This window comes from Vanellus vanellus, assembly GCF_965231255.1.
Source record: "Vanellus vanellus genome assembly, chromosome: 1".
Classification (NCBI taxonomy): Eukaryota; Metazoa; Chordata; class Aves; order Charadriiformes; family Charadriidae; genus Vanellus; species Vanellus vanellus.
The window spans coordinates 147,268,759-147,295,325 of NC_138905.1; the positions used below are offsets into that span (position 1 = coordinate 147,268,759).

General features: G+C 38.4%; 1 protein-coding gene across 1 annotated transcript in view; it reads left to right on the top strand.

Moving 5' to 3' along the window:
- The window catches only part of OCA2 (OCA2 melanosomal transmembrane protein), a gene marked incomplete at both ends in the record, with an annotated part of 176,511 nt that overhangs the window by 125,759 nt on the left and 24,185 nt on the right, over positions 1-26,567 (top strand). Inside the window, one exon of the mRNA XM_082489224.1 lies at positions 10,067-10,160. Within this exon, the coding sequence (XP_082345350.1) occupies positions 10,067-10,160 (94 nt within the window). The remainder of the gene's footprint in view (positions 1-10,066; positions 10,161-26,567) is intronic.

Here is a 26,567-nt window from a genome sequence, read left to right on the forward strand (position 1 = left end):
ACGCTCTCTGCAGAGCACATCAGAACCCCTCGTGCAGAACTTCAGTAGCTGAGAGGGGTGCCCAACGGCTGGTCAAATGAATTCAGACCTCGGGGCCTTTTGGTTTGTCAATTCTTCTGAGTGCTGAACGACCATATTAGTTCATGCCTGTCTGGGCATTAATGATCAAGCTGAATAAGTAGTAGGAAAAATTATATTGCTCATGGGCTTTTTTATGTACTGTCTGCCAGTATTCCAATTATGTTTTGACCATGAAGGGAAAGAAAACAGTGAAATTTAAAAGGAACGAAAGGAAACAAACAAGGAAGTAAGTTCACTTGTTTTCTGTGGTGTTCTGACAAATCTTCATCCGCATTTCTTTTGCACAAGAGGACATTGGATAAAGCTTTATTCATTAATGCTTCCTATTCTAGTACACGATAGAATTACGGTACCTCTTGAAACTGACTTGTACGTGGACCTTCCAATAGTGTCTAGAGAATGCTGCCCTGAAATTTTGGAGGGAAAGTGAAGATTGCTAGCTCCAGCAATTTCAGAACAAAAGGAGCGTTAATTGCACTGCTTCTGTTGGCTCATAAGTTTTAAAATAACATGAAATATGGATTCAACTCAATTTGAATAAGTGCATGGTCAGAAATCCACCTGTTAAGACTGTTCGATTGTGTAGAACTAGATTCTTTACTGAGCTGAAGAGGTTATAGGTAAGATATTATTTGAAGGGGTTTTGTACGTTTGACATTTACAGAGCTGGCATTTATTTGTCTTTTTATCTCTTTGTGGTTTTTTTTTTTTTCATTATTTATAAAAAATATGCTTTTAAAAAAAGAATAAAAAAAAAAAAAGAAGAGAAAAAAAGAGAGTGAATTCATATTTGAAAGGCCCAACCTTCTGAGTTCCCAGTTGCTAGGAGTGACTATTGCTGTGGTCCAAAGGGGATATTTTATACAGTGTATAGTTTTGCACTATTTTTCTTCTCTGTATATTTTCCTGGAGGACAACACCTGAAAGTCATAACTGTCACAATCCTGCAGAAAGAAGCAATCCCTAGGATGCATACAGCTGTGCTATTCTGGCCACACAATCTCGGTTGTAGCCTCTATTTCAAGAAAGGAAGTAGGAGGAGGGGGCTGCTGGCACTTTTCTACAACCTTCCAGGGTCAAAACCCAGGTGTGAATAAAATCCATTATCCACAGGACATTGTGCTAATTACAGCTATTAAAGGAGTGCCACCCACAGAGTAGCTAAACAGTGGGCTGTCTCTCAGTGGTCCAATGCTGTAGCTATTCTGTCTCTTGGCACCCCTCCTTAGGTCCCTGATGCAGATGGGGCCTTGCACAGTGGAGTGCCACTGATTTATTATTCCTGCTGATTCTGCTCAATAAATTCCCAAACTAGTTTTAAAGCTTCAGACACACCGAAGGTATAAACCTAGAAATACTCTTTATATTCCTAAACCAACCCTCCTTTTTTTGCCGTATGAAGGAAAAGTGATAGCTTTCAATAAAACATAAAATGTATTAAAACATATAATAATTAATATTATGAAAAAAGTACAACTGCAGATCCTTTGAAGTTCTTTTATAGTTACAATATTTTGAATTTGTATAAAACTTTTCAACTTGAAAGGTTAAAAAAAGTCTACCAAAACCCAAATGTATGGTGTAAAAATATAAGTTAGTTAAGAGGAAGAGCACTATTCAGCTTTGGTTTTGAATTCAATTGTTATATATAATGTTTAATTGAAGCTGCAGGAATTTTTTTTTTTTAGTGAAGGGAATATACATACCTGAGCTTGATTTTAACCAGGACACTGATATTGAAAGTTCCTGTTGTTTCTAAAGGAGTCTTCTAATGATGAAATCCTGGGGCTCAGTTTTATGTCTTGTGAGACAGATCTGATTTAGATAAGTATTTTGTCTATGGATACAAAAATCATCATCCAAATCAAAGGGTGACGTAGGGAATGTGAATGACTTGAAATCTTTCAAAAGAAAAAGGATGTTGCTGCTCTTGACTTTGAAAAGCAGGCAAAACAAATAAGGAAATTTAGGAAATATCTCAGTTCTTTAAAGACTTCGGTGCAGTATTTAGCAATATTATGCCTCTAAATTGTACAGATCTAGAAGCAAAATACAGCAGGTATTTCGTATTTCTTACGCTAATATCTGCTTTTCTTCCTGAGTATACTTTGCATTGTTTCTATGATGTTTGCAGTGATGGAAATGAGTAACATGGACTTAAACTGTGATTGCTGTCCATTAAATGGCAGTACTACTTGCTTGTTCTTAATGAAGAACTCATTCAGGTGTTAACTGGAAGTTTCAGGTTTTGTTGTAGCATGAAGAACAGCATCACTGAATAAAGGCACAAGGAATCTTTTCTCTCTATTGATATTTGAGTGCCCAAACTGTCCTCTTGCTGTGTTCTGGAACAGCCAGAATCCGTAACCTTCTATAGAAATCCAGCCGCTGTTTTCCCTAGCTCTTTCATGGCATTCAAACTCTGGGCCATCGTCATACTTTTTTCAGTATGAAGTTCTTAAAGCGCAGCAGCGCTGCGAAGTCCTTGGTTTGAGAGCCATTACCAGAGTCCCTGCAGCTAAAGGAGATTCTCTAATCTAAGACTACCAAAGATAGTCCTCTGTGGCATGGAAGAGAGACAGAAGAAAGTTGTAATTGTAAAATGTAAAAACAGCTAAGGCCGAGTGTGTTCATTTGACAGACACACCTTTGCCTGTATTAAGGCAATATCAGAGGCCTGCTTGTCTTTAAGACGCTGAGTTAATGTGGGAAAAAAGCCCCATACTGAACGTACTCGATTTTTCTCAGAAGGACATTTTTCTAAGCTTGAAAAGAGCTACTTTGGCAGACATGCATATATAGATGTATGAATGTTATTAAGGGTGAAATATGAAGTATATTTGGGTAAAGGATGCTGTTTCAGCTGTACTGATGAGGATTTATAGTCCGGATGGTAAATCTTAGATCTTAAAATGGAAAGGAAGAGAGCTATGTGTAATATGTAGAATTCTATTCCATTTTATGTTGATTTAGAAAAAGAATTTATACCAAACATCAAGATCACTTAATTATAATGCTTGCATTACTGACGAATTTGAAATGCTTGTATTAATGGTTTTCAATCTGTGTAAAATAACTGCATGCTATAAAGTTCTGCACATTTGAGACAGGGTAATGATCAGAGATGACATTGGGGACTGCGACAAAGCATATGTGGAGTTTTGGTTAATTTTATTTACTTGCTTTGTGCATTTGTTTATCATAAATTACAGAAGGTACTTTCTAGAAGCCTTGGCCACTTCTGTTTTCAGAACTCATTATGTTGTACTGAGGAGTCACTACAATACGAGAATATGGACTCTGCATAGCTGTCAGCAGAAGAGGTATATTCAGTTAGAAGGTGGCACTTGGACGATCAGACAGAACAAGAAAGGGAAGCTATAGCAAGCTTCAAAGTGCTTAAGCGCAGAAGATAATACTGGACTATTTATTTTCCTTCCTCTGCCGACACTTTCCAGACAATACTGCCTTTTTCTGCACCTTGAGCAGTGCAGCAGAGAGGAGGAAAAAATGTCACGGTCTACAATATTTATACTGATTTATACTGATGAATCAGACACTCTGTATGACACTAAAGAAATTTATAGCTATTATTTATACATATATTAATAAATATCTCTAGCACAGTTGCAGTTAGCACACTTAAACCAAAGAGCAGTTGTGAAACTGTTTTAAAAAAGGCACTTGAACCATAGCAAAACATAACAGGTAGGCTCCAATCGAAAGTCAGTTTGATTAAAGTCAGAATCTGAATTTAAAGCAGCTGGACATTCTAAAATACCTACTTCAATACGTGCTTCAGGGCATGAGGGAATGGCATGTCAGAGTACACTGCTGACACTATCCCTTGTTATAATATTTTATTTCACTCTTGTACTGGCTAAGTAGACTTCAAGGAGAGAGGTGACATTAGTGATCACCACAGGTTTTATGTCTCTTTTACAGATGTGTGGATTTGAAAGAAGCTTATAGATTTCTTTACGTTGTTACAGTAACAAGTGGAGGATGTTCAGCAACCTGCCTTATTTATTTCATGCTTCTGGTAGAAAAGTGACAAGTTTATATTTCACCTTTTCCTCTCATAACAAAAAGAAAGCAATGAGCATTTAATATTGCAATACTTACAGTAACTGTCCTGCTGGTGGTATAGCAGTGGTGATAAAAAACGGTAAAGTTCACCTGATTAAAAGTGTTGTACTGAATGCAGTTCAATCAACTTTTTGGATAAGTTAACTCAAAATTTTGATTCAAAATCTTTTTTTTTTTTTCCTTTTCTCTTTCCAATAAACTCCATGTGTATGCATTTGTGCACAAACATCCCATTCAAAATTTTTCCAAATAAGTAAAATTGAAAAATGATGCTATCATATGACTTCAATCTATAACTTATAACTATGTTCAATGAGTTTATGCATGCCTTTTCCTTCTTACTGCCTATGATTTGAAGTTTCTTGTTATTTTAGGGACTGTTACTAGTTTAATTGGCCTTGATTCTGTAGCTCTTTATTGACTGCAAAGTTTGATTATCAACAGCTTGTTAATTTTTACACATAAAAATATTAAAAGATATTCAAGACTTGTAAATTATTAAAAGATATTCAAGACTTGTAGACATTTAACAGATGAATATAAATGACTTTGTTTAATGAGGCAAATATGGATTAATTTTGTGTGAAACATAAAATTCCTGAAAGCTATGAATCATAGAATCATAGAACAGTTTAGATTGGAAGGGACCTTAGAGATCATCTAGTTCCAACCCCCCTGACATGGGCAGGGACACCTCCCAAAGGAAGGCCGTCTCCCGTAAGGCTGATCAAAACCATAACCATTCAGTGTTCACTTCTGCAGCCAGATATATTACATTTGCTTAGTTTGTGCTTTAAGTAGAGAAATGGAATATGCTATGGAAAAGAAGACACACACACCGGTTTACCTATATTTAATGATGTAAACCATATGGGAGACTGCACAGAGTTTTCTTTTGAAAATGGATGGGAAGCAAGGAGCTTGTTTCCTTCAATAAGTTTTGCTTCGACACTATCATTGCGATGGTTTGATTACAGCAAAAAGCAGGGCTGAAAACCCTCGCCCTAAAATTATTCATGATTCTGTAGCAAACTCTTGGTTTCAGAGTGAGAACCCTTTGTCTGGGACAAAGCAGTGCAAACAGCTGTGCCAATGTCAATCTGGGCCTTGCACAGATGTTTGTCCAAGGCCAGGGAAAAGCTGTTTTCAGGGCTTGTGTAGACAGGAAAACAGGGTACTCTATTTGCCTCTGCATTAGCTAGCCAGAGATACAGGGAGAAGAAAATGCAGAAGGGCTATTGGTTAAACTCAGTTGTAGCTTGTTATCTACTGTCAGACCATGTGGAGGGGAAGTGGTCTGTAATGCTCACAACAAAGCAAGACTTTTCTGTAAGCACCCCACTTTCAGGCTTGCTGTTGCACAAGGTACTCTCTCCTTTATATGTGAGAAAGTTACTGTTTATGAAGGCTGCTCACGAGAGGCCAAAGAGCTTTATTAGTGATAATCCCTTCCCTTTGATTTCACAGTGCTTTGAGTAATAAACACTAATCCTGCCGAGCACTTTGAGGTGATTCTCCAGGCAGACATATTAATGCAGCAAACCCAAGGGTTAGGCTTGCTCTTGAGGGGGCAATACCAAAGGGACTCCTGAGAACTAACGGTATTTAGCTAAAATAGATGTGCTGCTGACAAGTCAAAATCAACAGCTGAGAATGAAGATTAAAGTGAGAGGAAAGATGGCATTGATGCAAACTCACTCCCTTTTCTTGTTATGATTCTATCCCGATTTCCCAGCCCCTTCCTGCGGTAAGCTTAATCAGTTCTCCCAGCATTGATTTTCAGTGCTTTGCAGATTCTAGTCACCTGGGCAAACTCTGTTTACTGAGGGAGAGGCTGCCTGGGTCTAAGGGAGATGCGTTTCGTGTGGTGTGCAGGTTCTGGGTTTGAATTTGGCAGTGTCTGAAGGCGTGAGGTAGCAGAGGGTGATAATTGAACACTGGGTTGAGAAGAAATAGCCATGAATGGAAGCAGAAGGCTGGCAGGTGCAGGGCTGGTGGCTACTGCAGGTATCAAATCAGGCTTATCAAACCTTGTCAACAACTTCCTGCTTGTACCTTTAAGTTACCTGGACATGCAAAGGCATGTTTTAATATGTGGGGTTTGGTTAAGGATCTTTCTTGATAGATTTATTCTACACTAAAACTGTTGAATACTTTCTCTTACTTGGAGTTGATTTCAAATTCCCTAAAGATAGTCAAAGTAATTTGCCTTGAGAAATATCAGAAAGATACTTCTATGTCACCTTTTCTGGACAGAAACAGTAGAAGACCTTCTATTGTGCTTCTGTAATGGTTGTGCAAAGCTAGGGCCGGTCCCTGGAAAAATGAGTATTATCCATGAGGATTCCTCTGTCATTTTCTTCTCTGTAGCCTAGGCAGCAACAGCTCTTTAAGAAAGATCTCTCTATCTTTCTATGATCACGTTTCAAAGTGAGTATTTTTTTTCGCATTAAGAAAATTTCTTTCTTGATTTCATGCTTTGAGTTACTATTATTAGAATTGACAATAATGCATGTAGTCTACAAAGAATAAAAGGCAGAATAGATATGCAGGATAAAATGTATGGCTTACCTCATACATATCATACTATTGATATTAGAAATATAATACTTAATTCGTTGTAATGAATCCAGTTTCTTAATAACCATCTGCCTTGTGATAAAGGATGAGTTACAGTAGGAGTCATCAAAACAGATTGGTTATTACAGTGTTATTCTTTGATACAGTTCACCCATGTGTTATTAAATTTTGAGCATACAAACAAGCAAGTAAGTCTTTGCTATACTTTTTAAGCCTTATATTCTTAAGATTGAAGCCGATGTCAAGTGGTTGAAGTCCTAGAAAACACTTATCTTTCATTTGCATCAATTGGAATGAATTTAACGTGTGTAGGTTTCCATGTACATTAACCTAGTTTTGGATTTTCTGTGATTCAGAAGTCACAGTGTTGCTGTTTCACTATGGAGTTGAATGTCTGCCGTGGAGACAGATGTTCCTGGGAGGAGAAACAAAAGTTTGCCTTTGTTGTTAATTTCAGTGTAGTTCTTTGAAGCCCGCTGAGCCAATACCTAATTAAACGGCACACAGGCTCCAAACAAACGGAAAAGAAATGCTGCTCCTTTCAGATAACATTTAAGGTGACAATTTCTCCTCGAGTGAAATCTACTTGGGGAAATCAATTCACTGCTGAAACAGAAACTCTTTCTATAATGCTTCATTATGTGAAGGCATTGCTGTAGCCCGTGTTCAGTATAGGGGAGCACGTGCTGTTTTGGAGATCTCGACTGTGTCTAGTCACAGCCATGGGACAAGTGCAGTTTCAGTCCTGCTTCTTTAATTTGAAGCCAGAGCTATATTCCTTGTCTACAGTAATATTATTCTGATGGTGATGTCTGATTGTGCTACGTGTCGAGCAGAAACCTCTTATGAAATGTTTGGGGGCTGTAGACTACTTATTAGTTTTGGAATTGAAAATTCCTTAAGTGTTCCTGCCTGATTCCTCTAATAACATCAGCTGTATTCATTTGTTCTGTTTTTGCATTAAGCCACATGCTTTGTGTCTTGGTTTTCTCATGCCAGAGCCTACCAGGAACACTGATGTTCCAAGTTCAATCTTATATCTTTAAACGTGCATTAAAGTAACTATAATATGCTTTGAGGCAAAGAGAGGGCAAGGGAAATGAGCCGTGTAGTGCCTAATGACCAGTGCGACCCTAGACACTATTTTATTAAATGCTTCTGGTCCTTTGGTAAGGTTAGTCATCTTTTCTCCCCACACCTGAAGTACGTGTAGAGAAGCGTGTGATTGTCTATGTCTGATAAGAAGCCAAGGTCAGAAAAAGCCCTTGGTGTCTCACGAGAACACTCCACGATGCTTTTATGATCTGTAGGGATATACTCTTCTGTTGATATGCAGTTCTACTAACATCGGCAGAGCTCCTCATAGACATAGAGGACCTCTGCATCCAGCTCCTTTGCAACATCAAAGCCTTAAAACCAGAGCAAATAGGAAGCAGCTCACCCAGCATAGCTCCTGGGAGAGCAGAAAAAAAAAAAAAAAAAAAAAAAGGAATTAAAAAAAACAAAGGCATGATTAAATATATGAAATAAAATGTCTATTTGGGATTGCGGGGAGTAGGGGGGAATGCTTTTCTCATCTCACATTGTCTGCGAGATTTCAGCTTCTTTCTTGTTCCATGGTGGGATCAGCTTAAGAGCTGTTTGAGGCTGCTGATGAGAAAAAAAAAAACAACAGACTCCTATTCTTATTAGGTGTTGTTTAGGCCACTCGCTTGAGACAACAGATAACCATGATCATATCAAATCTCTATTCCAGGATGAAAATCTCAGTTTGTTGCCTATTTTGTGTCAATAAGATCTTCCTTCCTCCAATGTTCCTTCCGCATCACATCTTTTCTCTCCTTTTCCTTACTTCCGAACTGTATCACTTCATTTTAAGTGTTCTATTATTTTTATGAGTATTTTTAGAAGTCTGCTCGTTTTGTGTGCACTTTCAGGTGCAGGAGGCCATATGCGTACCATGTGTGAATACTTAGGGGAATAATCCTTCTGCCTTTATTCTGACCTGTTCCTTAGTAAACTGATCTCTGGGTGACCTGAAATATTCACTAAGATAAAAAAATTAACTGGGGCATTAATTGCCTTCTGATCTGTTTCTCTTAAAGTCAGACCAGAAAAACCTCCACTGAGCAGTACTGTTTAACAGGGCCGAAATGAGAAGAGTAATTATATGCCAATGGGAGCAAAGGAAGACATGTGCTTAGAATAATGGATTGTTAATATAATGATGTATGGCAAAAGAGATGAGTTGCCATAGTATTAAAAAAAAATAATTTTCCTAGATTGTTGCTTCTTTTGTTCAAAATTTCAGTTAAGGAATAGAACGTAGGAGTCACTGTCACTTCCTGAGTTGTGCCATAGATCAGAAACATTTGCTGAAGACATCTGCTTTGTGGAAGTCAAGTATACAGCATTTCTTAAGTCTGAGGTATGAGTCATGGGAAAGCTATAGAAAATGGGTTGGTCTTTCTGAGCTCTGAATACATGACTTCTCTACATTGCCAGATTGTTGAAAGTTTAGAGAATATACAGGAATAAATTTCTTGCTGGAAAAGGCTTAGGAGAAAAGAGAAGTACGTAGTTCTTCCAAGAGGATAGGTGCGCATTATAAGCATGGCGTATTATTTTCCTTTGGTGTCCCCCTCTCTTAAGAGGACCTGTGTAATGTAATTTGGTGAAGTTCACTGAATAAAGTTATGTTTTTTTATGTATTGAAGAACCATTGTGGTTTGGTAAGCAAACTTTCTATCTGTGGTGATCCTTTTGCCTCAACAGAGAGATGTGAAACAGATCCATTCCCCTCCATTGTCCCACTTATTGTGTTTTAAATTTCTGTTAAAAAAAAATATAATTAGCAATTACTCACCTCTCTGTAAAAAAGACACTAATTTGTCAATGTTAAGTTTGTGTAAGGAAAAAAGACACCTATCTTTCTTAGCATCCTCAATCTATTTCATCCTTCGTTTTCAGATCATCTGATGGCACCTTCTTGTATGTAAAACCAAAAATCAGCAGGTTTATCTGAATGCAAGTCTCTGGTGTCATTTTCAAAACTGCTAGATTGGTGTTATGTTCCTTCTCTATTTTTCTGGCTTATGTAGAATCAGAGAATGATACCATGCTTATCTTTCAAAGCATGAAGCTATTTATGGGATGCGGAGATACTGTCTGTATGTTTCTTTTCAAGCCCATGCAACAGAGACTGATTTTTCTTTTCTAACTAGTACATCTTAGGACTATAGCACAGAATAAACAGAGGAAGAAGGGTAAGAAACAGAGCACAACTACAAACTGGTATTTGTTTTCTGAACTGCAGGTAACGGAACATTGATTGGAGCATCTGCGAACGTTGTTTGTGCAGGAATTGCTGAACAGCATGGTTATGGCTTCTCTTTCATGGAATTCTTCAGGTACAATTTAAACTTCTCACCTTAAATATGTAATTTTTTTTCTCTAGGCAAACAATGGATCATCCAAGGAGAAAATCTGGGCGAAGGGTCTATAAAATAGACCTGTGTTCCTAATTTTTTTTTGGCAATTGAAATCCTAATGGAGAGCAGATAATTTTATTTTTTCATATTGTGGACAGAATGCATAAAGGTGGTGAGAGCACTGTGCAACACCAGGAGAAACAAAGCCTCAGAAATTCCTGCTTTGATCACCCGCAGTCTTATCTTCAGCTCTGTAGTGATACTAAATTTTTGCTTTGTTATTAAATGCAGTTTAAACATGGTTTCTCATCTGCTCATTGCCACAGATGTTCCATTGCCAGGAGAAGGTGGGATGTCCCAGTTTAGACTAAGTAGAACTTTACTCCATGATCCCATGAGTAAACTTATAAATGTAAAAGGAATTACTTCTTTTGACCACCTGCTTAGCAGCTATGAGTGAAAGTGTGATAAGCAGCTAGCAACAGCTCAAGTTGTTGTTTAATAATTGTTTAATTAATAATTAATAATTGTTGTTTAATAATGGAAGCTCCTCTCCACATCATTCATCAGCAGGTTTTTAAGGGACAAGGTGGACTTAATGCATACAACAGTTTAATATTTTTCCAAACACCTCCAGTTTTTGAGACTATGGTTGAAAAATGGAAACTGGCAAATAGACGACTAGACATGAAGTTAAAGTATAAAGTGTAGTTGATTTAACTAAAACATAATTACTTGCTTGTTTTTCTGCATATTTAGGGCAAAGGAGACTGTTAAATCCACACCAGTATTTTTTTCTCTTTTTTCTTTACATTGTTTATTTTAGTTTCTCAGCTCTATCAGCTTTCCTTTATATTGTTTACCTTAATGCCTTCAAACCTGCATAGTTCATATGATTAATCATATGGGAGTGTCTGGAGCAGAGCCAATGATAACCCTAAAAATAGAGATGGTCTGAACTGTTCTTGCTAAAATTCTTGCTAGGAACACGTGCTGCTCAAAGCACGATTTCTTCACCCAGGATCTTCTGATTGTATGTTTTAGAGAGACAGAATGCCTATCAAATCAAAGTCATGGTTGTCAGGACCTTTGAGACACACTACAGCTTTACAAAGTATACAGTGATAGATAATGGATTTGAAAGTCAAGCCCTTATACAAAAAAGAGGGCGATACAGCAAGAATGGGCTTATGGATTGTTCTGTTCATGTTTCGCAGATATTCAGCTTGTCGTTTGGGGATTTAACTTGTATTTAGCATTAAAAATATATCTTCTATGTAGATTTTATGAGAAGTTCTTAAAACTACCATGACACTGACTGAGTACCTAAGCAGAAACAAGCATATAAAGCCTGGCTAATCTCTTCAGCAGTGTTGACTGGAATGTATTTTTTTCGAAGATTGAAGACGATGCACAGATGTTCTAAAATTACCTTCTGTGTGTATGCTTTCAGTGGTAACGATTACTGGGGAAGGCTGTTGCCATTGTGAACAAAGATGTGAGAACTGAATTCAGAGTGGTCACTGGAAGACAGCAATAGATATTAGCAGAAAGAACATAAAAGCCCACTTTTGCTGGCTTCTCAATCACCAAGCAGGCAGATCATGAGCTCCTTTATACTTTGTCTTCAGAAAATATTTATTTCAGTTGAATGTGCCACAATTCAGTATTTTCGGAGGCTTCCCCTGGCATTAAGAGGTATTATATATATCCCTTGAGGATTTTGATTTTGCTTACTTTTGTCTATGAATGTTGTCTCAAAGCATGAAGTGATTTTTCTGCATTTCTTCCCTGTTTGCCCAAGATCCCTCATTAGATTTCACATCCTTATTCAGGGTCCTCTGTGGTGCTTCTACCAGTACAGACACAGATTGTTACACTCTTATCTTGCAAACCCCTGTGAGTCACCAAGGAAAAATCATGAATACCATGTGTGGGAACATGATGGCCCTCAGCTGCCTGACTTTTGCTAAGGTGTCTTCAGTGCAACCTGGGCTGGTATTGTTTTGTCCTTCTCAAGTGTCTCTGTGTGGGAAACCCATGACATGTCTGTTCTGGGTGGCTTCTGGGGTCATACAGCAGTCTGCTACTTCCCATACCCTTCCTCCCTTACCTGCATGCTAAGCCAAAATTATGCAACTATGTTTAAGGGGGAACTTTGCTAGAAGCAGCTTTTTGGACAGGCTGGACAGATGGGCTGAGGCCAATGGTATGAGGTTCAACAAGGCCAAGTGTCGGGTCCTGCACTTGGGTCACAACAACCCCATGCAGCGCTACAGACTGGGGGCGGAGTGGCTCGAAAGCTGCCTGGCAGAAAAGGACCTGGGGCTGCTGGTGGACAGCCGGCTGAGCATGAGCCAGCAGTGTGCCCAGGCAGCCAAGAAGGCCAACACCATCCTGGCCTGCATCAGGAATACTGTGGTGAGCCGGACTAGGGAAGTAATCATCCCCCTGTACTCGGCACTGGTGAGGCCTCACCTCAAGTACTGTGTTCAGTTTTGGGCCCCTCACTACAAGAAGGACATTGAGGTGTTGGAGCGTGTCCACAGAAGGGCTACAAAGCTGGTGAAGGGTCTGGAGGACAAACCTTATGAGGGATCTGGGGTTGTTTAGCCTGGAGAAGAGGAGGCTGAGGGGAGACCTTATCACCCTCTACAACTACCTGAAAGGAGGTTTTAGAGAGATGGGAGCTGACCTCTTCTCCCTGGCGACAAGTGATAGGACAAGAGGAAACGGGTTCAAGTTATGTCAGGGTAGGTTTAGATTGGATATTAGGAAGCATTTTTTCACTGAAAGGGTTATTAAACATTGGAATAGGCTGCCCAGAGAGGTGGTGGATTCACCATCCCTGGAGGTGTTTAAGAAAAGGGTAGATGAGGTGCTTAGGGACATGGTTTAGAAGTGGTGGTGTTTTTATCAGGGTAGGTTAATGGTTGGACTTGATGATCTTCAAGGTCCCTTCCAACCTCACTAATTCTATGATTCTATGATTTTTGCAAACTGTGTTTTGACATGGTGGTCTGAGAAGGAACTCTGGGCAGTGTTGTGAAGGATGTCTGGTGAGTGCACCTTGACACAACAGGGGTGGAGAGGCTCTGGAGGCTGTGGATGCCTAGTGGTGAGAGGCATCTCTGTGTAGGGAGAGAAAAGAAAAGGCAAGAACCAGGTTCTGTGTCCTGTAAGGGGGCTGATGGGCTCATGACCTTTCCCGTGTGTGTCTTTGTGCAGTGGCACTTCATGCGGTTTGAGGTTCCTCTGTTCTTTTTTAAGCGGGGAGCAATGGCAGCCCAGCTGGTGTGTTGTACAATAGCATTCAGCTGCCCAGCCAGAGCCAGAGGCGGCCAGGTGTGATAACTTGCCTCGAATGCTGTGGTCTGACCAGCTTGATGTGCTTCTGTCTGGAGTGACTTCAGCAGAAGAAATCCTGTGCCAGGGGGTGCATGCCTGAATGACCATGAATGCTATAGTCTGCCAGAAATCTAGCATCCTGGGGAAGGTCCCCCTTTGGAGCCGCATCTAATTACTCCCTTCCCTGGTTCAAGAGTCCTACCTCCTCGTGGGTCTGGGGGCACTCATCACCTTCCAGACCGCTGGACGTGGCTGGATGTGAGGGGAAGACAGCCAGCTCTGGTGTCCCATCCTCACCGTCCGAGCAACTCAGGCCCATGTGCTGTAAGTGCTGTGCCTGTGAGAAGGTCCTAGGAGGATGGCATCCAGGTGGGAAAGATTATACTGAGAAAGGAAGGAGAAAGGCATAGATCCTTTCTCCCTGTGTTGAAGCACCTTAGAGCAGCCTGGTGTCCAGAGTACATTGCTGGTTGAGAAGATATCAGGTCCCAACCACACTTGCCTGGCTGCAAGTTTGCTGGCCAATGTCACCAAGTACCTTACCCAGAATCCATTCAGGTCTTGTTTCCTTCTCCCACATTACCCATCAACTCATGCAGAAACCAGTTCTGTCTGAACAGTGCTTGCAAGGGGAAGAGCAAGATTGCCTGTGAGAAAAGATCCCTTGGTTGCTACGAATTCAACTTGCAGTTTCTGGCCCTTGTGAGCTTTTCTTGGTATTTCATTATGTTCCACTGAAACAAAAAAAAATCCCATGTCCTGAAAATATACAAATACTGTAATAAACTTGAAAACGTGAAAATATTTTTACCTTTGAATCTGTTTTACATGGTGGTAGGGCAACAAAAAAGGGCGTCTGCTGCACATCAGCAGCAAAAGGAGGATTAGGGGACATGAGAGCCTGCCACTGAGTGGAAAAAAGACCTGGCAAGGAGAAGGCAGAGGTTCTCAGTGCTGTGAGCAGCAGCACAAAGTCCAGCTGGAGACCAGTCAGTAGTGGTGCTCCCCAGGGTATTTGTGATTCCCAGTGGTGCCTTCCCAGCTCAGCTATTCTGGGATTCAGCTTTTAACCAGCCCCAGAAATGTGAAGGCAAATAATGAATAACTGCCACTGGATGACTCATTTGGACTATGTCAAATTTAAAGGAAAGGAAACAATATTAAGACAAAAAGAAAACTTAAAGTCCTAGGAAGCTCAACCTCAGAAGTAGCAATTTGCTTAAATGCAAATGCAATTCTTAGGGTTTTGGAGTCAGTCCAGCCAAAGTACACTTCTTTTCCACATTGGAAACTTCCTCATCATGTGTTTTAATCTTTTCTCCTGAAAAAAGTCTTATAGGTACCCTAATTTTTCATTATCCATCTAGTAACTCGGAAGGCAAAGCTGAACACAATATTCCAGGCACAGTCCTCTTATTTTTTTCCCATTTTACAGAGACAAGATTAAATACAAAACACAGAGCTATTTGTCTTTGTGTTGTTTATCTAGGCCATTTCAAATTCCTGTTTAATTTACTACTCACCATTACATCCAAGTTTATTTCTTTACTTGAGTGTGAGTATATCTGTTCCCCTCTCCAACCCACAATTCTTATACTTTTTTTACATTGTGTTTCTAATTAACATATCATCAATGGACAGAGGTAAAAGGGAACTGGTATGCTATGTGATTTAGTGAGTGAATTGGAGGATGGACACAAAGACAAGTATTTAAGTAGTAAAAATAGAAATAATTGTGAGTCAGTGGGGTTTGGAAAAGGAGATAGAAAGCAGTAGGATATTTGCTGTAAGTGGTCGAGGGTAAACATCAGAGCAAACAAATGAGCATTATGCCTCTGGAGAGAAAAGCAGTTTTTTTGGTGGTCTTGACCCTGTAGAAAACATTAGATGTGTTAATAATATGAAGGTAATTGCTCAGGGACAGCATATATAAGTAAGCAGAAGGCGGGGAAAGATAACATGCGTATTATGATTTTTAGTCTAGTTATCAGAGAAACATTAAATCATAAATAAGAGCTTAACATAGAGGAAAACCCCAAATGTAGGACAGTACTATTTCTCTTGGCAAATGCCAGATATGGACAGTGTAGTCTTGTTGCCTGAATGATTTCCAGAGGTTAACACGGTGATTTTATATCAATTAAGACTGTAGAATAATCAAGACAGCTTTGTTTTTTCTCAAGGAATAAAAAGAAATAGCATTGCGGATATCTCTGCTAATCTAGATACTTCATTTCATGTTAGTTTTTTGATTTTTACTAATATATATCTGAGTTTATTTGTTGCAATATGGTGTTCCACTAGGCCAGTCCACCCAATGGAATATGAAAATGACCCACAGAAATCTTTTTGTTACCAACGAAATATTTGGTTCTGGCTTTATAGCATAAGAAGTTCTCATTGCTGTCTTTAATTATGTGTTTCCACTTGCTAATAAAATTACCAGCTTGATTTTAATATTCTCTTTGAGAGGCATTTATAACTTCACAAAGATACATAGTATTTCAAACATAACATAAGTCATGTTCCTTCAACCTGTTGTAATTCAGTACCTCTCACTCCGGTGGGTCTGTGATGCATGATGTGAAGAAAAAAAAATCACAGATAAATGCTGAACCTATTTGACACAAAAAGAAAGTGGTTATTATGGGAAATACTCTAATTTTATTTCAAGCAGATTTTGGCTGACTGTGAATATATCATGGTGCACAATATGTAGGTAAGAGAAGAATGGATTGGATAACTCTATGTAATGGGATAAGAATATTGGAGAGATTATTTGATACATGAGGAAATTAGTCTGCCCAGAGGAGGTATGGACCTAAGGACCATAGCCTAAGGACATAATTCAGATTACCGTAGTAAGGTTAGCTGGGCATGATCCTGAAAACATTGTGCATTTTTTCAGGTTTTGCATTTTTCTATCATTGCTCTCTCTTTATATGTCATCTCAAGATCTGAATTAATATTCTCTGTCTTCTCTGGGAGTAACAATAATTTGGAAGTGTCAAAAAAATTACTTTCTGATAATAGCTTAGGAAAGAATTTTTTTTCTTCATAGGATTTGTCTTGGGGGATATTCACAGCAAAAATATTTACAGTAGGATATCCCATTTATCCCTGCTTGAGAGCACTCACCCATAAAGACTGTGAAACAGTGCTTCCCGTGAGAACTGTCATTCATGCATGTGGGAGGACAAATGTGATATTCTTTGCTACCCCCTGTATATCCTATTTACACAACTTATTGAAAACAACTGTTTTTAAAAAAACAAAACAAAACAAAACATTGGGTTCTGTAAAGCCATATAAATCTCTCTACTTGATTATGTGTTAAGACAACTGTAGTCCCATTCATTCCTGCTAATTTAGTGCAATCTTTCCCTGTTTCTTCCTATTAACAACTCTCTATGCCAAACACTGTTGCTGTTTTAAGGCTGATTCTGATCAGAATAAAACCAGCCCTGCTATTTTGGGTGTGAATTTTGGTGATGGAGGCTTCAGTTGAGCAATGTGGTATCCAAACACCTGAACACAAGCCTGTGGGCTTTCTCATCAACTCTGCAGCTCCAGAAAATAGACTCTTGGGATGTTCAAAGTATCTAACAAAGATTCAGTGAACTGTTGAGTAAAGGTTTAATGATTGTGATATACAAGTTAGCTCAAAGTCATTTCCCACTACTCTTCTGATGGGTAAGGAAAGGTGGTTGTTCATGGGTTAAATGTTGATATTTGACATGATAACACATTTCTTCTGTTCAAATAAGTGCAAATGCAACACTTGCGCAAAGCCGTCGCAACAAACATGTTCGTGTACTATTCCAATTTGGACAAGTTTTAACTTTTCACAAATTTTGCTTCATAAAATTTCTATCTTTAAAAATCCGGATCTTGTAGGTTTACTACATCGGCTTGTTTTCATCTTTATCTTGATTTCTTTCCGTGTGTAAGGAAAATATTAGAAGGGGTTTTGTGTGGTTGTTTTTTTTTTAAATCATATATTTCAAATCCAATTACATATGAAAATCTCTATTTATTATCAGACTTAGGGAACTGAGTTTAAAAAATGTAATTTAGATTTTAACATGCTATTCACTGTTATGCTAGAAACAGTAAAGCTATAGACTCTTAATTTTCAACTGAACACTCAACAAAGTAGAAAGGTACTTCAGCACGTATTCATCTTTCAACATTAGGTTCTAGGCTGGGTTTGTTAATAAGAATGCCAGTTTTCTTTCAGCTATCCAAGAACAATCATTGCAAGATTTTAAATTGTCAGGGGAAGAATTATGTTTGTTACTAGAGAATTTATGATGACACTTGTGTTCCTACTAGATGTACAGGTTATAGAAGTGATCATGTTTATAGAGTATTCTGTTAGAAATTGCATGCAATGGATGTTGTAAGTCACAAGCAGTATAAAGTAATTTAACACTTTAAAACAAATCAATACAACAGTGAGGAGAGTGGTAAATGTAATATATATCTATATTTTTGTAACATTGACCATAACCCATTCTTGGTCACCTTTTCTAAATACAGGCTACCAGCTGAATCAATACCTAATAACACCCCAACAGCACTTGGAATGAAAACAATTTTAACAGTAATGTTTTCTAGATATTTTTGGCAGTGTCAGAAAACAGATATCCTGCTGGGTTTGTACAGTTCTACTCCTATGAAAACTTTTTTATGCAAAGGTTTAGAAGATATCTTGGATTGTGTCTTCCTTCATTGGAGAAAAGACATAAAATTCTTCCCCAGTGCATCTGTACTAGTTATATCATTAGGCTGATACAGCCTGTTGGGATACAGTCATCTTTCAATACTTGTATTAACCTATAGTATTCTACAGTGTTGATCTACATTAAAAAAAATGCCTATGTACACCTGGAGAGCATTACATTCCAAGCTTTGTATTTAAAATACATGGAATGGATTTTTCTCTGTGTACGTACTTATAGCTATATTGAGTACAGAGGGAGTCTGGCACTCCTACACAGGGAAAGTCTGGCAGGATGAACCCTTTTCTTGTCTACTCTAACCATCATTTCCTAATTTTACTTCATGTTCACAAGAGATGGCAAGGGGAAGATAGAGACTAGGAAGGGAAATGTTAGATTAAAGAAACTGGGAGCTATGCTGAGGCGTTCTGCAAACATGAAGGGACAGCTTTCATTCATTCCAGCATGAAAATTCCAGTCCTTTTTTCTTTAGAGTGGAAAAGGTTAGAACATAACAGCAATATATTTTTGCTTCTCGTAACAGATATTTTGTTAAAGTATTTTAAGAAAAGATAACACATTTTTAATAAAAGAGCAATATATTCATCTGCTTAGCTAGCATCTGGCTGATAGCACCAACTTTTAAACACATATAGGCTTTCTTTAACTTCCAACACAGTTAATAACTATTCTTCTTCACTGCTTTGTGGTACTCCTGTTACCATATCCCATCACCAGGATCCGTGCAAATAGAAAAAAAGATGTATTTCTATCGTGACCTTTGGTTTGGGTCTGCTTATAGAAAACAAAAGTATTAAATTGGGTTCATAGAAAACTTCATACCTGTCATTCGTATTTTGAAATGATAGGGAAGCTGCATAACTAGGAGAAGGAACAAAATTGTCCTTTTTTGAGTTCCAGAGAAAAACTTGACTGTACTTGAAGTGGCTTAAAGGTGCTTGGTGCAGATGTGTGGTATCATGGTCCTTCACCTCTGGGTCCTTGTTCTTCAGTCTTCCAGTTTGAGAAATGGGTTGGAATGTGCCGCATTTCCAATCTAGCATTCCTATTTATATTTCCTTACTATAGAAACCAGGGAGAGGGGAGTAGGGGAAGAAAAGGCAAAGAGAGAGAAGGAAGAATGAGAGAGGTCGTTGTGCACCCAGGTCTAATTTCAGGTTGGAGCTAGCGCATGGCTAGAACATAGCCCGTTTAGACACTTCTACTGCTTGTGTTATGGAGAAAGGCTTCTTGTACTGCTGTTGATACCTAGCTTTTCAGTCTTCACCTGTATGTGTCTTGGCCATCTTCTCTATTGCCATTGTGTTGAATTGTTAAATGAGTTTTCACATACAGATGGATGTTGAAACACATGAACTAAATCAGCTGTGCATCAGCATGGTATGATTCCTGTAGCTAACCCACAGTTATCTTGCTCTATGGGTTTGTATTTAATTTATACCTAAGAAATCACATTTGTTGTCTTTTTTTTTTTTAGAGCAGTCCTGAATAAAAAATGTTTTCTTGTAAAATGGGGATTTAAACAATACCTGTGAAGAAGTTCATTCTTGCCTTGGCTTGGTATTCATGAAGGATCTTGTCTTTCTTTAGGCTCTGGTTTAATGCTGTTTTTTCCATAGCTGACTTTTTGCATGTGACAAGGCTGTACAAATTTTCTGAATTCTTCTTTCAAGTTACAGAGCTATGATGGTTGTTACACAAATGAATATTGCAGTAAGAAAGATATTATTTGTTTATAGACTTTTTTCTTTAGACTACTCAAATGGTTTTGCACTTATTTTTCTAATAATCTGTAAAGGAAGCTGAAAAGAAGAAAAAGTCTTTCTACATTTAGGTGGGTGAGATAGATTTTGGGAAGTACTTTGTGAAAATTTCACACCATACTTTTTTCTAGATGAACAGAATTGTATTATTATAAAAAGATTATTGAAGTATCTCCAAAGCCCAGGATTTTAGTAGCAGATTATGATTTGTGCTGAAAAGTAGATTTGAAAGTCAGAATGTCTGCTCCAAAAAATGGTGTAGTGCTTCTTGAATGACTTTAAATAGTAGTCATGTAAAAACTTAAAAAATTAATTACTAGAAAAATCTGTAGGGAACAGTTTTTCACTGGTAAGTGATGGAGTTTAAATAAAAACTCTTTCTTTGCTGACATGTCTGGCCATGAGGACTCATATTTAACACTCTTAATATGGGCTGAAACAAGCTGAGAATATTCACCTTTCTAGCAAGCTTTTAACAGGCAAGTAAATTACCTCATTTTTGATTTCATCGAGTTTGATTTCCAGCTGATCCACTAAAACTAGTTTGAGCAGTACTGTATCTGAATGTGCAGAATTTCATGGTTAGTTGTAAGATATAATTAAAATAGGTGTATCCAGTTCTAGGGGCACCGTGTGTGAACCCGGGAAGGCTCTTTAGTTGAATAAACTTCTACAGCATCAAGGCAGGAATTAATTTAGAGCCTTTCTGGTTTTGCACTGAGATAAATATGCTTTTGTTAAATGCTAAAAGGCACAAAATGAAGGTCATATGCTGATAGGCTTGTCATGATTGCAATTTAAAAGTTAAAAAAACCCAACAACTGGAACCTATAAAAACACAGAGATTTTCTGTAGTTAAAAGAGGTCAGTGCATTATTTTCCTAGATAATTCATCAATGTCAGCAGGGCTAATAAGAATTCAGGCCATGTGTCAAGAATTAGTGTGTCCATGTCTCTGCTGCCATTGTGGTCTAGCACTGGTGTTTCATTGCAGATCATTAAATGAAAGGTTTGCTGGTCCCTTACAAGCTGTGAGTAGGTCCATGGGAGAAGAGAGAAGAGAACGTCTACAGTCTCTTTCGAGCGACTCCACTCGCTGATGATCACGCCCACCTCATATTGCCAGCTTGTTTTGCTAGCTAAGATTAGAGGAATATTCTGGCAAGAAGAGAAGCAGGACTGAAATAGTCTTTGCTGCTTTCCCCCACCATGTCTTGGAGCTAGCAACTGGATTGAATTTCTTCTTGTTACTAATCTCAGTTCATGTCATGCATGGGAAAGGAAAGGGTCTGCTTTTGATAGGTGTGGTTCCCAATTGGCTTGTGTCCTGTGTGGTGGTAAAAGAGCTGAATGTCATAAGGGGGAAAAAAACCCAACAAACTAATAAGGCAAAATCTTAATCTTAGTTAATTTGGTTTAGAAAATATTTCTAGGAAGGAGATGTTTGCCACAAGTGTGGGAAGCCTTTGGTGTATTTTAAACTACAGTGGTAAAGTATGGGAAGAAATGGAGCAGAAACCTTAAAAAAAGAGCAAATCCATGCTGTTACAAGAATAGTTTTCTGAAATGTGCAGATTAGTTCTGAAATCACATCAGCTATTGTGCCCCCTCTCCCTCTGACCATCAGGGTTCAACTAGTCCAGACTGGCTTTATTTTTCACTGGAAACTCCTATTCTCTCTTTAGGCAGGAGATACCCTTGTTATGCCCTTAATTAGGGTGAAAGTTTTTTTCCTTCCATGGTGCTTTTTATTTTAGGAGTCATCCATCTCCTGTGCTTGATGCAACACTAAATAAGTGCTTCAGTGAGGTACAAAGCCCTTTCCTCTCCCTTTGGCTTTCTGGAAGGGAATCCTTCTTTGTCAGGATCTTATAGTTGACACTAGCCTGTACCTCGAAATGCGTGTTCACAGACATCTAAACAATTTGCCTGTTTGTGGCTTGTTACTTGCTCTAGAGCAACACCTGGTCCAAAAGTAATCATGTTGAGGTTGGCTTTGGGGTTGGCATGGCCAAACCCAAGGCTCTTTCTCTTATGCAAGGTGCCAGATCTGTGTTTTGTCATTCAAGTGCTCAGATCAGATCCTGCCTTTGGGCAGTTGTGTCTCATGGCCATTCAGGCCAGTGTGTAGCCCACCCGTAAAGAAGAAAAAAAGAGCTAATAATAATCCTGCTAAATATTCTCTGTGTATAGACTTACATATGGATCAGGACTTGCTGGAAGCTTTTTTGTCTTCTTTTACACTGGTTTCACAGCCACTTGTATTTCATGACTTTTATATGTTTAAGGTTTTTTTTCATCTATTTCTCTGTTTCTCTGTTAGAAAGACAGTGGCTACTGCTACTGCTTATGCTTCTCTTGATCTTACTTTTTTTTGTTTTATTCCTACAGGATATCTTCTGGGGAGATTCTAAATTGCTGCCTTTTGCCCAAATTATTGCCTTTTGAAAAGCAAATTCAGAAGCTGTATTGAAACACTGTTATTAAGTTTGTTAAATAACTGAGAGTGATTGTTTTGCCCAGGTGCTGGCTGGACTGTTTGAAAAAAATAATTTGATTGCTGCTCAGATGCTGTCCCCACTATTCACGGGATCCTTGTCTACTGATTTGCTTCATTGTGACTAAGACTTCATGTGTCTTGAAGGGAATTCACTTTGAAATAGACTGAATTATATTTTTACGTCTCCCAATGTAATGGGGACCTTTTCAAGTCTGAAAAGTCTGCTCTTCTCAGCAAGAGCAGGAGGTCTGACTATAGTGATAGTGACAAATGAAATGTTAAAAGAAAGGTGAGCGATATAGCTGTGCTTAATCAAACCAGGGACAGAGAGAGAACAAAATGGAGGCCATTCCAAAGCATCAGAGCCAAACCCCAGCAAAATTAATAATAATAACAAAAATTCTGTTGTATTTCCTAAAAATAACACATCGATGAAGGCTGTTTATAGTGAAGGCTGTTTGCAGTGACTGGGACAACAGCCAAATAAAGGTTTATTGCTTATGGATTCCTCTGCTTTTGCTGCTACAGTGAGAACTCATTGTAATCAGTGATCCATTTTATTTAAATTCAGAAGACTTTGGATTGTTGTTGATAGTGGTAATTCTATGCACTGTTTCCATTGACTGTTGCAACCAACAGGTGGTCATTAGTATATCAATATAATATAATAATTTCTATATTTTACAATTAAACAAACCATATAAGAATAAAGGCATGTTAGATTATGTCTCATTTTTAGACCTGTTACTGTAAGGATTATTTGGCCTAGTGGCTAATACAATGAGAATCATGACAGTATTCCTGTATAGTACATAGTCTGTCACATTTTATTATTTAGATATAATATAAAAAAAAAATAATAATTGCTCTTATCTGTCACGGACATGGGAGCAGAGCAGGGTCTTTGGGATCTCTGGGCTTTATTTTTTAAGTTAAAGCCTGCCACCTAAAAATTGTGCCTGTTTGACAAGAAAGGTTTTCTTTTTGAAGGTTTTACAGGATTATCTTTTTGACAGATTGATTGTGTAAGTCTTCATGTTGCTCTAATAACTCCTTTTTAATGGGAGAACTTTAATTCATGTCAAACTCAAAAGTTCACTGACAGGCAATGTGCCTTCTCTTAATTTAGAGGTTAAAAATAATTGACACTTTTGTATGCACAGAATAAACTGTCATAAAATTATTAATTTCTATGACTATTCAGATGGGAAGAGATAGAACCAAATGCAAAATGAGTGGTCAACTTTTTCATAAGTTTTGAGACAGCGAAGATGACTCCATTAATAAATACAATCAACAATCATTACTGAAATAATTAAGAAAGGCGCAATAAGGCAGTGCTTGTTGTAATTACTGTTGGAGATGGAGTAGAATTACAGGTTTTGAAATGTTTAAATTTTCTGATTGTGCAGAAATTTCAAAAATACTTTTCAGAAAAACAGCTAGTTTCTGAACTAATGTAGTACAGAAAACCATGTGTATAGTTTTATTTATTTTCTTTTCTTACTTTATTTATTTTATTCACTTATTTTTAGGACCTCTCAGGTAAAGGCCGAACCATAGCACGTATACAAATACATACCGATACATGACACGTTTACTACTTCCCGATTCATGAGAACTAAAGGGTAAAACTATTAATTTATCTTGACAATTTTTAGTGGAGTTTATGCATGAATGTGGGGATGTCTATGAAAGGCACAGTATCTGAGAGTAATTCTACATTAATGTAGTGTACTTAATTAAGAGTTAATATTTCAGATTTTTAGTTAACACTTCAATTGAAAAACAAGTAGATCAAACCCACACCAATTTTGAAATAATTTAGTCTTCAAACCATTCTAATACGATGTTTAAATATTATTGACCAACCAAGCACTACATTTTCTGGGTTATTTTTTTCCAGAAAAGTGTAGAACAAAAAAAGTGAATGAATGCATTATTTTAATTTTTTTTTTTTTATTCTGGCTAACCTTGATGTATTGAAAGTATCTTGATTCTCAGTACAACAGTTTACCTGAAGATGGGATTCAACTTCAATCAAAATACGTGGTGTGATATGAGATAGTTGTCTAAGCTACTATTGGAGCTTCCAGTGGGGATGTAAGGCTTTATTCATTTGCCGAAACACACATATTTATCTAGTCCTGTATCCAGGACATTCCTCATGGGTCTGATAGCTATGACCTAAGATACACGGACCCATGCCATCTTAAAGTGACAGCTGGAAGCTGAGTGGGACAGTCTTCACATCTCCAATGGCACTGCGTGCCTTCAGTTAGGCAACTAATTTGATCCTGTCACGGTAGACTCGATGGTATCTGACATATGATTTGTCTCATCCTGCAGAATACATATCTATTCTACACAGTGATTACTGTGTTGACTAGATTTTCCACTGTCTACTGTAGGAACTTAGACAAAAAAACCTCTTTCACATATAGTTCCCATCTGCATGTGCCTGAATCTGGAGCTCAATGCCAGCATAAATTTTTCATCATGCATATACTGACATTGTGCAAAAATTCTTCAAATGAAAATGCAAAAGAGAAAGATAGACAATAACCAAGACAGAAACATATTAATGTAGAAACTACATACACTGAAAAAAATATATGCACTGAAACTCAATTTGAGATACCGCAGCACATTCATCTATGTTCATTTTACTCTCTACTCTTTCTTCTTGTCCCTTACCATTTTTCTACTCATATCTCTTCCCTTGTTATTTCCTGCCCAGTGGCAGGTAGTGTTTTCCTCTTCCATAGAGATGTGTAAGAATAATGAGAAGGCAGAGATAAAGACCTAGTGCTTCCTAAGCTCCTGAGTGGCTACTGAGTCAACACATTTTTATTAGTCAACTGACTATTCAAGCAGGATCTCTCTGAGCTGGGTTCAAATCTGTATTTCATCTGTCTAAATAAATGAAAGGCACTTTAAATGGTAACCTCGTTCTTTAGCCAAAACTAAAGCAGCTGCAACTGCAACTACCTGCTGTTTTGGGGCTGATGATGGTCTTGTGATGGTTTTTGCACGGAAGGCGCAGGGTCGCTGTGCCCGGGTTGGTGGTGAGCAGAGGACACTGCTGACGGCGCTGTCCTTGGTGCTGCAGGGTGAGTCCGGGCTGGGACCTCGGCTTCATCAGGACTGGGCAGCTCCCATTCCCCTGTATTACTTTCTCTCTATGTACACTTTCCCTCCAAAAACTGGAATGACCGTAAAAGGGCATTTCATAAACCAGTGCAGCCATATAGCATCCTGACTTGTATTAGAAGTAGTGTGGCCAGCAGGACTAGGGAAGTGATCGTCCCCCTGTACTCGGCTTTGGTGAGGTTGCACCTCGAGTACTGTGTTCACTACAAGAAAGACATTGAGGTGCTGGAGCATGTTCAGACAAGGGCAGCAAAGCTGGTGAGGGGTCTAAAGCACAAGTCTTATGAGGAGCGGCTGAGGGAATTGAGGTTGTTTAGCCTGGAGAAAAGGAGGCTAAGGGGAGACCTTATCACTTTCTACAGCTACCTGAAAGGAGGTTGTAGTGAGGTGGGGGTTGGTCTCTTTTCCCAAGTAACAGGTGACAAGATGAGAGGAAATGGCGTGAGGTTGCGCCAGGGGTGGTTTAAATTGTATATTAGGAAAAATTTCTTCACTGAAAGGGTTGTCAAGCATTGGAACAGGCTGCCCAGGGAAGGGGTTGAGTTGCCATCCTTGGAAGTATTTAAAAGACGTGTAGATGTAGTACTGAGGGGCATGGTTTAGTCGTAACTTGGCAGTGTAAGGTTAATGGTTGGACTTGGTGATCTTAAAGGTCCCTTCCAACCAAAATGATTCTATGATTCTGTATGCTGACCAACATCTGATTCCTTGGGAATACAGGGACTTGAAAGGAATTCTCCTACTGTGCCTTATTGGTGCAGTTTTGGTGAAGATTGTGCATGGATGCTTAGGTGGCGAGTCACAGTTGTTGTATTTCACTTTACATTAAAAATATATGTGCAGCAAGCAGGCATCATTTGTCCAGTATATTTAGGAA